This window comes from Triturus cristatus, chromosome 10 (assembly GCF_964204655.1).
Source record: "Triturus cristatus chromosome 10, aTriCri1.1, whole genome shotgun sequence".
NCBI classification, from domain to species: Eukaryota; Metazoa; Chordata; class Amphibia; order Caudata; family Salamandridae; genus Triturus; species Triturus cristatus.
Window position 1 is genome coordinate 952994166 of NC_140593.1, and position 15855 is coordinate 953010020.

The 15855-nt window shown below is 42.8% G+C and overlaps 1 protein-coding gene across 27 annotated transcripts in view; it reads left to right on the forward strand.

The window, feature by feature from the left end:
* Window positions 1–15855, forward strand: part of OBSCN (obscurin, cytoskeletal calmodulin and titin-interacting RhoGEF) — a 1809553-nt gene that overhangs the window by 429500 nt on the left and 1364198 nt on the right. For all 27 annotated transcript variants that reach the window (XM_085628811.1, XM_085628818.1, XM_085628815.1 and 24 more), the window contains exon 28: window positions 4139–4243. In XM_085628811.1, the coding sequence (XP_085484937.1) occupies window positions 4139–4243 (105 nt within the window). The remainder of the gene's footprint in view (window positions 1–4138; window positions 4244–15855) is intronic.

A 15855-nucleotide genomic window follows, 5' to 3' on the forward strand; every position in this document is an offset into this window, starting at 1 on the left:
ATTGCTGCCCATGATTCAGGGTATGGGTTGGACAGACTCCTGGCGGGCGTTGCACCCCAATGAACATGAATACGCATACGTTTCTGGTGTGCATGAGTCATTTTCTCGCATTGATTATTTATTCATATCAGAAACCCATGCCTATAGATTAACCGCTTCAGTGCCCATGACGAGATGGTCTCGTCATGGAGCGCGTTTGCGCTGTGCCCATGACGAGACTATCTCGTCATGAACCCCGCCCGCTAATGCAACGGCCGGCACAGGGCGGGGAAAGGGCGTGGCACTGAAGGGGTTAAAATCCGCTGAGATATTACTGTGGGGCCTTTCGAATCACTCACCGGTGTCTGTACAGCTGATCTTGGGCCCGAGGCACTCTTCACTTAGTTGGCGGCTCTCCCCCAGGCTCTTACATGATAAGCAATACCGGCTGCATATCCACACATCTGTTACTGACTACCTTTCATTTAACGCCGGGATGGTATCATCCTGTATAATACTATGCGAGGCTTTGGGGGATAGATATTGCCTTTTGCGCAGCGAGACGTCAACAGCATTGGGAGAAACTACTACAGGCCAAGGCCCGACTGATGGATCTCGAACGTAGCAGTAGGGAGTCGGGGTGAGCACTGCGCGTAGACAGCTGCTTAGTGCCCAACAAACATATGCTAGCGAGCTCTTGGACGAGGCTCGACTTTATTTGCTCGCGACGCGCAGCCGGATATATCAGTGGAGTGACAAATCGAGTGCCCTGCTGCATCGCCTGTGTCAACGGTCGATGTGTCCTTAGGTAGTCCCAAATATTCAGGACCCAGAGGGGGTGACTCTTACAGATCCACTGCACATAGTGGCTAGCTACGCCTCTTACTTCACCACCCTATATGCTCCGTGGGAAACTCTGCCTGCCGACACTATTTATAAATTCATTGATGATCTCCACCCGGGAACTCTCTCTGACATGGAAAGGGAAGTCTTAGCTGCCCCACTGTTGGCCGAGGAGCTACAAACAACCTTAAACGACATGAATTCTGGTAAGATGCCCGGTCCCAATGGCTTTCCTTACGAATTTCTCAAATATAACCAATCCCTGCTACTGGAGCCATACCTTGCGGCCCTCAACGCAGCGGCGGAGGACGGCTGTCTCCCGCTAGATTGGAGACACGCTGAAATAGTAGTTTTCCTCACACCAGGTCGACCACCGGAACTTCATTCGTCCTATTGTCCTATCTCGCTCCTCCACGTGGAGGCTAAGCTCTTGGAAAAGGTGATCGCAAATCGCCTTGTCCCATACATTTTCCATCTTATTCATCCTGACCAGCGGGATTTATGCCCGGCTGGGCTACACGTAATAATATACGTAGAGCACATAATGCAATTGCAGCGGTAGACGAACTGGGGGAGCTTGCGGCACTACTACTTGCCAATATAGATAAGGCCTTCGACTCGCTCAGCTGGGTCTATCTCTTCGCCTTGCTTAGTCGCTTAAACATTGGCCCTCTCCTGCTAACCTTCATATGGCTCCTATATACGGACATTTTCGCATCCGTTAGGATCGCGCACTCCATCTCAGGCTGCTTTTCTATAGCGCGGGGAACTCGCCAGGGCTGCCCCCTCTCTTCTTACTTGTTCGCCTTGGCGGCGTGGGTGAGTATCGAAGCCCAGATCCGTGGATTTGAGTGGTCGCGAGAGGTCTCCGACCGCATTGCGTTACACGTGGACGATGTCTTGTTCTTTCTTACCCGACCTGATGGGACCGGCCCGTGCCTTCTCAGGATTATGCAAATATTTGGGGAGAACTCTGACCTATATATGAACAGAAGTAAATCATATTTGTGGGCCCTACGTGGGGGAGATCAGCTGGGCACATGGTCTTGAGAGGTAATCATAGTCCCTGATGGTTTTAAATATCTGGGGGTGTTTTTATCCACATCTCAATCTATCTTGTGGGACAGAAATCGGGCCGCCTGTGGGCGCAGACGGGAGATCAGGTCCACGTGTGGTCTCACCTACCACTTTCCTTACTTGGCAGGTCTGCCATATTTGAAATGGTATCCTTGCCCCGCCTACTATATCAGCTTCAACATCACCTCTATCCTATACATCTGACCTGATTCCGGCAACTTAACGCAATCCTTGCTCGCTTCCTTTAGGGTGGAGGAGCGGCACGCGTGGCATTGAGAAATTGTTTTCAATTCACCTATTGTGGAGGCATTGCCACCCCAGATGTTCAAGCCTATCATGCGGCCTCGCACACACTAGTCCTTAATGACATGTGGTACGGAGACCGGAGAGACCCAGCATATGCAGTGGAGCGCTGGCTGATGAGGGCCATGTCGCTACACAGGATCTTATATTCTAGCCTGCTGCTTAATGTGCTGCCGCCGGGGACCAGGATGTCTTTGAGGTATGGAAATGAGCTCTGCACACAATGGGCTGGTGGGGTAAACTGGCGAAGAAAACCCCCCTGTGGAACAATGGTCAGCTATCAAAAGTGATGCAGCTATCCGGGTTTCTGGGCTGGGAGGCCATTGGTATAGACACAGTGGGTGCAGTTATGCATGGAGGGAGCTTGAAGTCTTTTCAGAAACTTCGGACAGAATTTAATATGCCCCACACACAATTTTACAGGTACCTACAATTGCGACATGCCTTCCCCCCATATCTGGCGCAACAAGATGCCATTCCTGAATTCAACCCTATCGAGGCCAAGGTCTTTATGGGAGACTTGGGGGATCAAAAAAATACCTAAGATCTATTGTACGCTTATAAGTAACACCCCCACTACACTATATAAAACACTGGAGGCCTGGCAGCTGGACCTTGGACCCCTTGACAAAGATGACTGGGTGGAGGCGCTCGAAACCCCAATTGGCGCAGTTATCGCTGCCCGTTTGCGGTTGATTCAATTCAAATACCTGCATCGGGTATATTTCACCAGGTATAGGTTGTGGTGGGCAGGGCTGTGGGGCGGCTGAAGGTAACTTCTTTCACACAATATGGCAGTGTGCGTCCCTGTTGTGGTTTTCGAGAGGGGTGGCTGCGTGCCTCTCGGAGGTCCTGGGATGAGATATTCAACTCTCACCTCAATTGTTTATGCTTCATATAGCGGAGGGATTGGGTGGCAATATAGAAGTGCCACTTGTTGTTTCTGGGCCTTACGCTGGCTAAGCGCGACGTCGCTAGAGTGTGGAAGAGTGAGTCTCCGCCATCGGTTGCAACCTAGAAGAAAGGCCTCGACTTTCCGGTCTTTACAGCGAGAGGGTGCCCCCAGAAACACTATAAGATATGGAAGCGGCGGGCGGATTACACAGGATTAGATTTAGAACATCCCTACTCTGTTTCTGCTGTCGAAGAGCCGTTGGGTTGACTGTGCTGTGCTACAATATAGATTCAGACCTTACCTGCATGTGTACCGAATTGCTTCGACCTGCATGTTCTAGATCGCTGGGTGCTTCCAGCGATATTGTTATGGAGCTATCGTTTGTTGTTATAAGTTCTTTTCTAATGTGTTTATTACATCAACACAGATATCTTATTATGGAAAATGCTGAAATCAATGCTGCTTATCATTATATATCGCTGGCGTTCTACTTGACGCCGAACCTGTATCTGCTTTCAACGATAAAATTGAGTTGTGAAAAAAAAAGCAGACATTTTTAAGACAGACCGACAGGCCTGATGGATGGGGTAGAGTAGAATGGAGCAATACAGCCTCAAAGATACGCTGACTATGTGCAGTGTTTGTTGTCACAGAAAAACAATCTTTTTTCAGTGACTTTGTTGATTCTTTTTCAGATATAGTTGCAATCAGTGTCTTGGCTTTATACTACATGTTATGGTATTGTAACCTTTTTTCTGCGCAGTCAGTTGTTTGCTTTTTATACATGGACAGGCCTTACCTCTCTGTATAACAGAATACAATTTTGTTGATGAATTAAAGAAACACTGAGCAGAAGAATTGATTTACCAAAGTGAAGTCTGAAGACAATGTAGAGCTTGTGCATCTAGAACAGGCAGGACATGGGAAAAATGAAAAGTTAGGGGGTCTATATGTCTCATCTCAATCTATGTTTCTGTCATTACTACTAAAAACAAGCCCTTTTTATATTGGCCACTCATACATAGTTTATTTATTCTTTAGGAAGAACCTATGCATTACTGTTCAAGAGTGTTCAGCCTGAAGATGCAGCAGAGATAAAATTTGTTGCTGAAAATGCGGAATCACGAGCAAGTCTCAAAGTCAAAGGTAAGCAAACAACAACATATTGTTATGTTTCATATTATTTAATGCTAACCTCTTCCGTGCGTCTGACGTCACAGTGGGTGTGTGCGCGAATCAAGCACACGTAGAATTCACCCACACAGCGGGGGAATGTGCACCGCAGCGAAGCGGCTAAAGTGTGTTTGCGAAAGGTAACGACACCACCCTGGTTGTTATCTTAGGAACTATGAACCAAGACACTCTGTCATTACTAGCTTCTTTGCAACCCAGCCCTACTCTCGCACACCTCTGATTCAGGCCGTTTTGATATTCTCAGCAGAAGCCCCACTAGGCAGAGTAGGGAAACGTGAAGGAACCTGAGCGAACTACTAGCAACCTTAGCAGAGCGAGGCAGTCTCATAGGAGACTCTTCAGCTGGGGTTTTCATCAGATCCAGGTATCACAACATGGCAGGTGGGAAAAACACGAACTGCGGTAATGATATTAAGGGTTCCTCCTCCATGTTCTAAGAGAGTTATGGCAGTAAAAAGTGTATGTGATATTTTTATATCAGTGTGGGTTGCTTTGAATGTATATGATCTCCAAAGGGTGGCAATCCAAAGGGAGTTAAGCAAATATAACACCTCCCTGAACCTTCATTAGGGGTGTTTTTTTAAACTCCACTTTTATTTAGACTTTGGTGTGGTCTGTGGTGCAGTCTGAGAAGTATTGGTTAGCCCTTGTTTTCCCACACACAACATGGAGGCCCTACTGTATCACTATACATCATCAGCTGATTGTGGCTTGCTAAGATATTGTGGACATCAACTCGGGGCATCCACATCAGCTTGGGGGCATTCAGCTGAAGTCTGTCCACCGCCTATCCACCACCAAAAGGATCCTCTAGAGCAGTGTAGAAGCGTACACAACACTGTAGTGGATTTCTGACAGTTAATACCAACACCAAGCACAAAGATGAGCATGCTATGACTTGTTATAGCAAGATAATTGTTTTCAGAACAGAGCACTTTTTCTACATTCACCCGTCAGCCATCTAAAATGTAGCTGCTTGATTTTCGTAAAATGAGCCAAGGTCTTGGATGAAGCCTTTAGTTTATGAATAGGAAGTAAAGGACTGTAGGCATCCCATCGGTGATAGATCTGCTTCAGATCTAATAACCTTACCAGAGCATGGTAAGGAACCAGATCAAGTTATTGAAGACCTTCAGTAGGAGGACTAGTTAGACAGTTTGGCGGTATGCAGACAGAATATCAAGTTGGAAATTTCGACTATATAGTGACACAGAAATATCGTCAACAAGAATATTGTGGTCAAGAATATCGACTTTACGGAAAGAAATGTTGTTTTTCAAAAATCAAAGTCATTAATATTGTTTGCAAGAATATTGTTTGAAATATCGATTTTTTTATTTAGTGTTATGTATTTCAGATGTATGTGATCTATTTTTTTGTATAAGTATTGTTTTTGTTTTTTAATATGTATTTTTAGTAGTTACCAATTTTATTTTAATTACATATAGCATTTTTTAGTTCCGTAGCTGGTTGTGGGTTTATAGGGGAATTGGGTGGGAAGTAATTTAATTATAATAAATTATTGATTATTTTTTATTTAGTAATATTTATGTAATTTGGATTTTATAGTGTTAATTGTGGGAAGTAATTTATTATTAACAAATAATTGGTGGTTAATTAATAATTGATTGATTGGTAATTAATTATGGTAATTGTTATTTATTTAGGAGCAGAATGTGGGATTTATAGGAGTAAAGTGTGGAAAGTAATTTAACTGTCATAAATTAATGATATTTTAAAATGAATTAATATTTATTTAATTTAGATTTTATAGTGCTAATTGTAGGACGTAATTAATTATTAAGTAATTACTAATTGGTTGCTAATTATTAATTAATTGGTAATTATGTTAGTTGTCATTTTTTTGGAGTGGGTTGTGGGGTTTATAGGGATCAAGGGTGGGAAGTAATTTATTTTTAATCAATTAATAATTTGTTAATACTAATTAATTAAACATTTTAATATGGTAATTGTGTAATTAATTTTAGATGTGAGTTGGGGTTTGAAGGGTGTGAAGTAATTTATTTTTAGTTAATTAAGTAGTTAATTGATATTAATTTATTATTCTTAAATTAAGAAAATTGTGTAATGATTTTTATGAGTGGGTTGTGGGGTTTATAAGGGTAGAGGGTGAAAAGTAATTTATGTTTAAGTAATAATTAGTTGATCATTAATATTAATTAATCAATTGCTAATTAGGGCAATTAATTTTTTTGTGTGTGAGATTTGTTTTTTTTAGAGGTAATGTTTGGGGAGTAAATTAATTATCTGTTGAAATTAGTTTTTTACTTAATATTTAGTTTAATTGATAGTTAATTCTGGAGGTAAATGTTTTTTAAATGTAGTTGTGTGCTGTGAATTGTGTGGTATTGGGTAGGAAATAAAAAAGATTACATTTATGCAATAAATGTTTTGGTTTATAAATAATTTCTAATTAAAAATAGTTATTAGTTTGTAAATTGTTTTAATTTATTTACTATAATATTTCTTGGTATTTGTAATATATAGTTAAGATTATAATATGTTTCTATTTTTTCGTTTTGTGCAATATTTTTATGTTTTTGATTTTATTTTATGTTTTAATATTTTGTGTTGGTGATATTTTGTTTGTTTTTAATTTTCAACTGACTGGAGTAGAAAAATTAATTTTTACCCCTCCGCTATGCAACATTTTCCCTACTGTTGCACTCACTGGAGTGGAAATAGTTATTTTTATCACTCCGCTATCCAACACTTTCCCTACTGTTGCACTAACTGGAGTGGGAATAGTAATTGTTACCCCTCTGCTATCCCGCACTTTCCCTACTGTTGCACTCATTGGAGTGGAAATAGTAATTTTTACCCCTCCGTTATCTAACATTTTTACTACTGTAAGTACTACTGGAGTAGAAATAGTATTTTTTACCCCTCCGCTATCCAGCAATTTCCCTACTGTTGCACTCACTGCAGTGGGAATATTAATTTTTACCCCTCCGCTATCCAACACTATACCTACTGTTGCACTCACTGAAGTGGAAAATTTAAGTTTAAAGACTTTTAAAAATGGGGAGAGGAGTTGGCCTAACCGCTAGGGCGGTCGACCTCGAATCTGGGTAACTGGGTTCGATATTTTTGACATCGATATTTAAAACTCGATATTTGTGCATGGGTATATTTTGGGGGTCGATATTCTATCAGTGAACCAGTGTGACATGAACAGACCCATACAGCATTGTTCTGACACATATGGTCCTCCACGACTGAAGTTAAAAAGCCCGACCAACAAGTATAATTCCAGCAGAATACACATCTTTTATATTCTGAAGCTGAAAGAAACGTTGCTCTGTCCCACTCAAATCATGTGTTGCCTACTATCTGTGCAATACCAAGCTCTTTGTTTAGTTTCTAAAGATAGATGCCTGATTTAGAGTTTGTCGGATAGGTTATGTATGTCAGAATCATGACAGACATCCCGCCCGCCTCATTACAAGTGCATTATATTGTGCAGCACTTGTATTAAGATGCAGGTAATGTCCATCATTTTTGTGCTGTAATAACCAGTCCGACTAACTCTAAATGAGGACGAACATGTAGAGCTACTTATCTGGATAAGACTGGAGAGTGGCCATAGACTTTTATAGACTCTAGGACAAACCTCCTATTCTTTTGCTAGCTATAACTCACAAAGATAAGCCAAGGAATAACTTAAAAGATCCCTTTAACCCGCCCGCTGTGTCGTCTAGTCAAGTGCTCAAATTGAAAGTGTTTTGAGGCTGAAAGGACGTGTTCCAAAGCAATACAGTTAATTGAAAGAATGTGAAGTTCAAATCATGTTCATAATAAAGTATACATATTACCCAACTACCACAAAACATTCAAACAAAATCACTAAAGAAAAAATGAAGAAAAATAGGTTTTACCATTTTATTGAAAGTTAATGGTAGAAACTATTAAGAACCAATGTTATCTTGTGGACTATGAAAAACAATCAGAAAACTACCATCTGTCATTACGGGACTGTTCAGCAAAGACAAGCAATAGTTCAATAGACTGTTAGCCCCCCCCCCCCACACTTTCTTTTGACATGGAGTAACGGCCTGTCTCTGTAGTACTTAGGCATTTTCAGAGAATTCAATCTTCAGCAATGAGAAAGTCTTAGAGTTTCTTCCGATGGAGAAAGTAAATAAAGTCTAAAAAGACTAAACGTTTCTGGTAGCAAGAGATGTGTCTCAATGACTGCTCCTGAGTGCAGGATCTTTGGGCAGAATAGACTGGCTTGGTTTATTGTTCCTTTACAAGTACTGCACCAGTGGTGCAAGCTCGGTTGACCTGGCCTCCACAGGAGTGGCTACTGAATCCAGTAGCTTCCAGTGAGGAAGTTTAGGGAAATGTAAAATTGTGACCATACAAAGGATTCACAAAGTTCTCAGAAAATGTGTCCCTACCAGGCTGGTGCTGGCATGTTTGGGGTTATCTGTTTTGACTGCTGTGCCGTTTTTAAAACTTTGATTGGAAATCCCTATATCAGGTATTCTATACTTTCAATCAATCAATCAATCAATCACATGTTTGTTAAGCGCTACTACTCACCCGTGAGAGTCTCAAGGTGTTTTTGCAGGTTCCAGTCCATCAAGGAGGGGGTCTGTCGAAGAGCCAGGTTTTGTGGTTTCTTGTGAAGATGGGGAGAGATGATGTCCGTCTGAGGTGGAGCAGGAGTGCGTTCCAGGCTCTGGGTGTGAGGAAGGAGAAGGAGCGGCCGCCTGATCTGGTCTTTCTGCGGGGGACCATGGCGTAGGAGAGCTAGGCTGATCGTAGGGTCCTTTGGGGTGCGCGGAATTTGAGTCGGCTGTTCAGGTATACTGGTCCGGTGTCATGGAGGGCATTGTGAGTGTGGGTGAGCATCTTGAAGGTGACTCTAGCTTCGATGGGGAGCCTGTGGAGTGTGCGCAGGTGCTGGGAGATGTGGCAGTGTCTTGGCAGGTTTAGGACCACTCTTGCTGCAGCGTTCTGGATGTTCTGTAGCTTGCGTGTGAGGTTTTTGTTTGTTCCGTCGTAGAGTGCATTGTCGTAGTCGAGTCTGCTGGTGACCAGGGCGTGAGTGACGGTCTTTCTGTGTTCGAGGGGGATCCATTTGAAGGTCTTTCGTAGGAGGCAGAGGGTGTGGAAGCAGGAGGATGAGACGGCATTGATCTGGTGGTCCATTTTGAGTTTGGAGTCTAGGATGATTCCCAGGTTGAGTGCGTGGTCCGTGGGGGTGGGCGGACTTCTGAGTGCGGGGCACACTAGGTGTCGTTCCAGGCGTCGGGGTGAGGGCCCATGATAAGTACTTCGGTTTTGTTGGTGTTTAGTTGAATAGTACGAAAAACAATGGTCCTAGACCTGTTTTGGTTGGATGATACAAATCATAAGACAAGTATTTAATAATTCATCATTAATTCCTGAGCCTGTATCCTATACGCTCACAGTAATTAATACAGTTGGTATATTAAAGTGCAACAACCAAACGTTTTTGTCTCTGGGAAGGGGAGCAGGGAGATGGGTCTGTAGTTTTTGTAGGTCCGTAGGGTCTGTCGAGGGTTTCTTGAGGAGGGGGTTGATCTCGGCGTGTTTCCAGCCGTCGGGGAATGATGCGGTTACCAGGGAGCGGTTGATGGTGTGGCGGAGCATGAGTGCGATGGTGTTGGAGGCTCTGTTGAAAATGTGGTGGGGGCAGAGGTCCGTGGGGGCCCCGGAGTGGATTGACTTCATCGTCTTCAGTGTGTCTTCGGTGGTGAGGACTGTCCAGTTGTCAATCGCTGGCTTCATGGTGTCGGGGGTGGTTGGTAAGGGTTCAGCGTGTTGGTTGTCTTCGCCGAAGTTGTCGTAGATGCTCTTGATTTTGTGGTGGAAAAAGGTGCTGAGTTTGTCGCAGAATTTAATTCAAGCAATACAGACAAGAACAATTCAGACTCTAGTTATTCTTGCCCCAGAAATACAAGCACAGGTCTTAGAGAAGCTAGGATGTTAGCAACAGTGTGTGGCCATTGCAGATCTCTGGAATATGTGTTCTTTCTTGTCTCTAGTCGTGTTAGACCATACTGACTGCACAATATTTTTTGCTCCAAAAGTAGGCAGATAGTCAAACATCATAATGAAGAGTTCTCCTATATCCATGGCAGCTCAGTCCAGAGATGAGAGAGAACAGCCTTTCTAGGTACCTTCATCCAGGAATGCAGAGATTGTCTTCTTAATCCAATATGTCTGCAAGGATTGTGAGCACAGCTTGACATTTTTATATAACCCATTTTTGCAGTTTATATGATTCTGGAACACGTACATCAGTACTATGCTTCTCTTAAGACGGTCTCACTCTCTTTGCCCACAGTGTGAAATATTCAGATGTTAAGAAATTTGGGTTGTTGCAGTCCATATCATACATTCTATTTCCCTTCAGTTTCAAGGTGAAAGAGGCCATAATTTCTTAATGTCTTACTGAGGTGGATCACCCACACCACTCTTCTGCACAAGTTCTCCATCTTTTTTCTTATTGTTTACATTTTTCTTGGTTCTGAGATAAGAAATGAACACAGCATGAGTACAGCTTACTAGTGATATATTTGTATATAAGATCGAGGTTGACAGTCCACCCATCTCGAAGATATAGCAGAAACTGTTAAAAGTGGAAACAATGTATTTGTGGGGATTAGCAAAGTAGTAAGACAACTGAAGGATTGTAAGTTCATGATTGTAGCGTTCTTTTATATGTGATGATGATTACAAAATGCCAATAAAAATATGTTTAAAAAAAAAAAAGGCCATCATTTCTTGGCAAGTTGATTCACATGCCCTTGTTACCATACCAAACTATTTTTAGAGTTGAAAGGTTCATAAAAATATATCTATATTTATGCTTGTAGGGTCTTCTATCATGAAGATCATGACATGGATTAATGAATCCAGGAGATTGTCAAGTGGAAGACCTATAGAAATCATGGTGTCCCTTCTGAATATATGGCAATATGAAGGGCAGCATGATGACGATAGAACAATTCTCTCATTACATTTTTAAAATTAGTGCGCTGCTTGGTTGTGGGTCTGCGCCTACTTACACAGAAACACATTTATTGGTGCTTTCCTGAAAAATGGTACCCTCGTGTAGGCCAAAAGGTCTTACTAGCAACAGGGCTCATTAATATTTTATTTCAAAATATTTTTATTGAAATTTGTAGCATCAGAAGAATATAAAAACAAGACAGGTACATCCATTGCGTTATACTGATCAAGTGTTACAGGTAGCTTCCAGGTGGATATAGCTTGTTAACGAAGACTTGACCTCTTGGCAATAATATTTGTAATGTGATTTGTATGGGATTTTGTCCATTTAACACCACATGGGGGGTTGCAGTATACATAAAGACCTCAGTCGTTAGAACACAGAAAGAATACATTTTTGGTATTGATGTGAGGATGAAGAGACTCCATACACAGAATATCAGAAAAATGAAATGCTGATCGAATAGTAGATACTATTGCACCCTTGCTCTTTTATAACACAGCATTGTGAGTGAGTTTCTAATGGCATGCTTAGATGGCTTCAAATACTATTGAATCAGAGATTTGCACACCGGTACCATATATAAATGTGGTTGCATATGTGGCCAACCCTTTTCAACCATTGCTTTCATTGCACCAGACATTATATTTCTGAGTTTGCTCCTGTCAAGCTCAGCAATTTACAGAGTGGTGCCCAAGCCTCAGTACTTCTTTGGATCTTTGTCTTGTTTTTTCCTTCTTGTTTCTTCACATCCGGTAACCAAGACCCCAGTGTTCTGGGTTTAAGCCATGTGAATTACTGACAGTTTGCGGTAGCTGTCCTTCATTATCTTTTCTTTTCTTGTCAGTCATCATTAGTTACTTGCCTGTCCTCTGTTTTCCGCACTGCCTTATGCGTAAGCTGAATTATTGTGCACCTACTAGACAGAAGACTTTGGATTTAACCATTGTGAAGAAGAGTCATGGGGGTAGGGACATGGGCCTGGCCCATGGGGGCTTGTTACCGAGTACTGTGTGCACTGGTTTTTGTAGTAAAACACAGAGTTCACAATTCTTGGTACTTGGTGGTCACCTGAGTTAGCAATAGTGAGTTGGTTCAAGTGATCTCTAAAAAGGTGAAAGAATTAGGTTGCACGTCCATTCTGTTCCTGGTACAAGAAAACCTATTTCAGCCAGATCATGGTCGAGGCCAGTGCTTCCTAAACCCTTTGGAACCATGGTCCAATTTTTAGAATGACAAACGTTTAATAACTTTAATGGATATGAGGCAGTGACAATTTTTGTATCTAATTATTTATAGATCAGTTATTTACATATATTATTGAATATCGGAATTAAAAACCTGATTGCTTACATATACCAGGGCTTTCGTGACCCAACAAAAATTGGCTCAGGAACCCACCAGTACGACAAGATCCTCAGTTTAGGAAACTCTGGTCCAGACAATGGTTGCCAAGTGTCCCTGAGTAGAGTGCTATTTTGAAATCAGATCTGCTTCTGTTCTGTAGACTGTTGCAACGTTGGTCCGGGGGAGGCTCCTTATCTGGGGGCAAATGCCCAAGTAGCTATTTTATTTCACTATCAAGTCAGCCTAACATTTTGGGAGCAAGCTTCCATCCTAGGTGTGGACAAAGGGGTAAAGTCTTAGGGTAAACATCACAAAATAAAATGATGGAGGAAGTGTTGAAACTTTCCAAACACTCACCCCAGTCACAGATCTGGGTTTAATACATTGATATTTTGCTGGCCACGTCAGCCCAGTTTGGACCCAGCCATATGCAAATCAATTTTGACCCTGCTCCCCATGGGAACAGTTCAGCCCCAACTGCCAAGCCAGGTACTCCCTGGACCAAAAACAAGGGTTCTGGGACTTGTTTTGGGTGATCACTGAAGTCTTAGGGCCACATTAACTGGGTTTTGGCATAGGGCTGTGCAGCAAGTAACCTTGCTGCGCTGCCCTACATCAAAATGAAAGGGCAGGAATGCACCATATTTATCCAATATGTTGCATTCCTGTCCTTTCGCCCTATGCTGGCTCCTTTTCGTCAGTCTAGCGCCAATGCTGGCACCCTTGCACCATGGTGCAAGGGTGCCAGTGTTGTGGGCAGGATTGTTCCTGTTCTTGGCAGCCTTTTCCTCTTTGTATGTGTACGGCAATGCGGCACACATGGAAAGAGGAAAAAACTAGGAGAAATAAAGTTATTTTTCCTAATTGCTCCTCACCTAGGTAGGCCTAAAGTTTGGCACTTCCCCAGGTTTACATGGCTTTGTAAGTCTGGGAAAACACCAACATCCCACCACAACGCCCATGGAACGCCTCCCTAGCACAGAGTACGACAATGCAGTGATTTGTGCTGCCTTGCTTTATTCCATATGGCTGAGGCCATTCAAAGCCATGAAAAGTGACTTCCTGCGTGACCTCATAAATATGATTTTGTAGTTTGCATTGCCGGAGCGTCACAAAAAGTGATGCTTTGGCGGCGCAAGGGGCTCATAAATAAGCGCCTTAGCTTGGAGACTTTCAAGAAGTAGACCCTCTATTGCTGATCCAACCAGAACAGTCAGATCTTTCTTGTGATTCTTATACCCCCTCTGTGTCTAGCTCCCACACTGTGCATGGGTAGTTGAGAGGGATATGACTATCAAAGAGAGGGTGACCGTGCAACATGCAAACCTCACAGAAGCTTGCTACCTCAAATGTTCAGCCAGTTAAACTCTCCTTTATAAAACACTATGCGGACAAGCAAAGATATGTGCTGGCATTGCTGAGCCATCCTCCAGGTCCAGCCTACCACTTATCTTGAAGTTGCCCCAACATCTGATGGAGTTACATACCCAGGAATATTTGATCCCCGTCCATCTTGCTGATTCAGATTTTGGACAAATAGGAGTTGGCACTGGTCTCCCTAATGCAACTATAGGGTTTCCAGGATTCTTAATTTGGTGGTTACATTCCTGATGTGCTCACCCTTCAAACCAAAGCCTAATTTCCCTTACAGGCTACTCACTCTGAAAAATGTTTTTCTCGTCTCCATCACTTTGGCTTGGCATGTTATTGAGGTACAAATGTTGTCTGTCCAGCCTCCTTTCTCTTCCTCTTTCCCACACAGCCTTATCCTGCAGACTACTTTCCTTGCCAGAGTCACCCCATTTCATGTGGGCCAATCAGCACCTTGCCGACATTCTACCCCTCATCTCATGCTCCAAGGAGGAGGAAATGATACATCGTATGGCCCCTTGTACAGCTCACGGATTTTATGTTGACAGAACCTGCAAGTTTTGTGTTGATGACCAACCTTACTGTGCAATACCAGCCGCAAGAAGGTCGAGGCAATTTACATGCGGCTAATTTCTCACTTGATCATCCTATGCATCAAAATTTGCTAAGCCTTCTCCAAAGAGCATCCCAACGGTATCAGCACCCATTTGACCAGGGAAAAAAGGAGCATTTTTTACGTTATCTCTGAGTGTTTCAATGTTGGATATTTGCTGTGCCACAATTTGGGCTTCAGTCACACCTTCACCAGACTTTACTGTCTTGACTATGAAGTCTGCAAATATGGCCATTTTGTCAGATCTGTGTTCTGGGACTTCTAAGTCTGGCCATCTCTTGTTCTACCACCTAGTAGGTACTGCCTGGATATCATTGCAAAGGGTGAGAAATGAGCAGGCAGAAGAATCCATTAGAAGAACCAGTTATCTTTGGTAATGATCTTTCTATTGGGTAATCCACCTGAAAATTCCTTATTAATCATGCCTGCCTCCCTGCTCTGAGGAGTGCTCATGAGAAGGTTAATAGTGGAACTGCCTGCTGTCAGTGCAGTAGAGCTATTACAGTTTTTCAGAAATAGTTTGGTGCCTGGAGAAGATTTGAGAGGTGAAGAATCTACAGGTAGAAAAAGTATCCACCAGAAAGAGCGTTGCTGAAGGTAAGTGTCTTGTTCTTTGAGAGTTAATTTCTGAGAAACAAAATAATGACAAGCTATCCATATTACAAGGCTGATATACGGTAATTACAGTGTGTACAAAAGTGCTCCTACCAAGGAACCACTTTTGCCTTTATTAACCCTGCAAAGTTGGTGGGGAGCTATTAAATTGGCCTTGCGGTTCTCCTCCGAGGAGGGTGAGCAAAGCCCTCTGTCACACTGACAGGCAGCTGGGCAGTGAAACTTATCATGGCCCCCTCAGTCTCTTTAATATTCTCCCCAGGCTGCTTAACTCACATGGAAAGTCAACTCAAAGGAGAACAGTTCAGACTTGCTTGACCCACTGAATCAGGAGCAGCTAGATACAAAAATGTAATTCCCCTCCTGCCCCTGCCACCTCAGGTCTGGGTATAGACTTTACTTCATTGCTTTCCTCGTCCTCCATTTTGACTTATTCCTGAATGCTCCACATGCAAAGGATACAGAGGCACTGCGTTGCTTCTTTTATTACTCTTCCACTGCCTACCAACGCTTGTGAAGCTCCAGAGGCACGAAGATAAGCTTCAGGCATATGTGCCTTGGGTCTACTAGAAATGCCAATTCGGATCCAGTTGCTGGTTCCACATC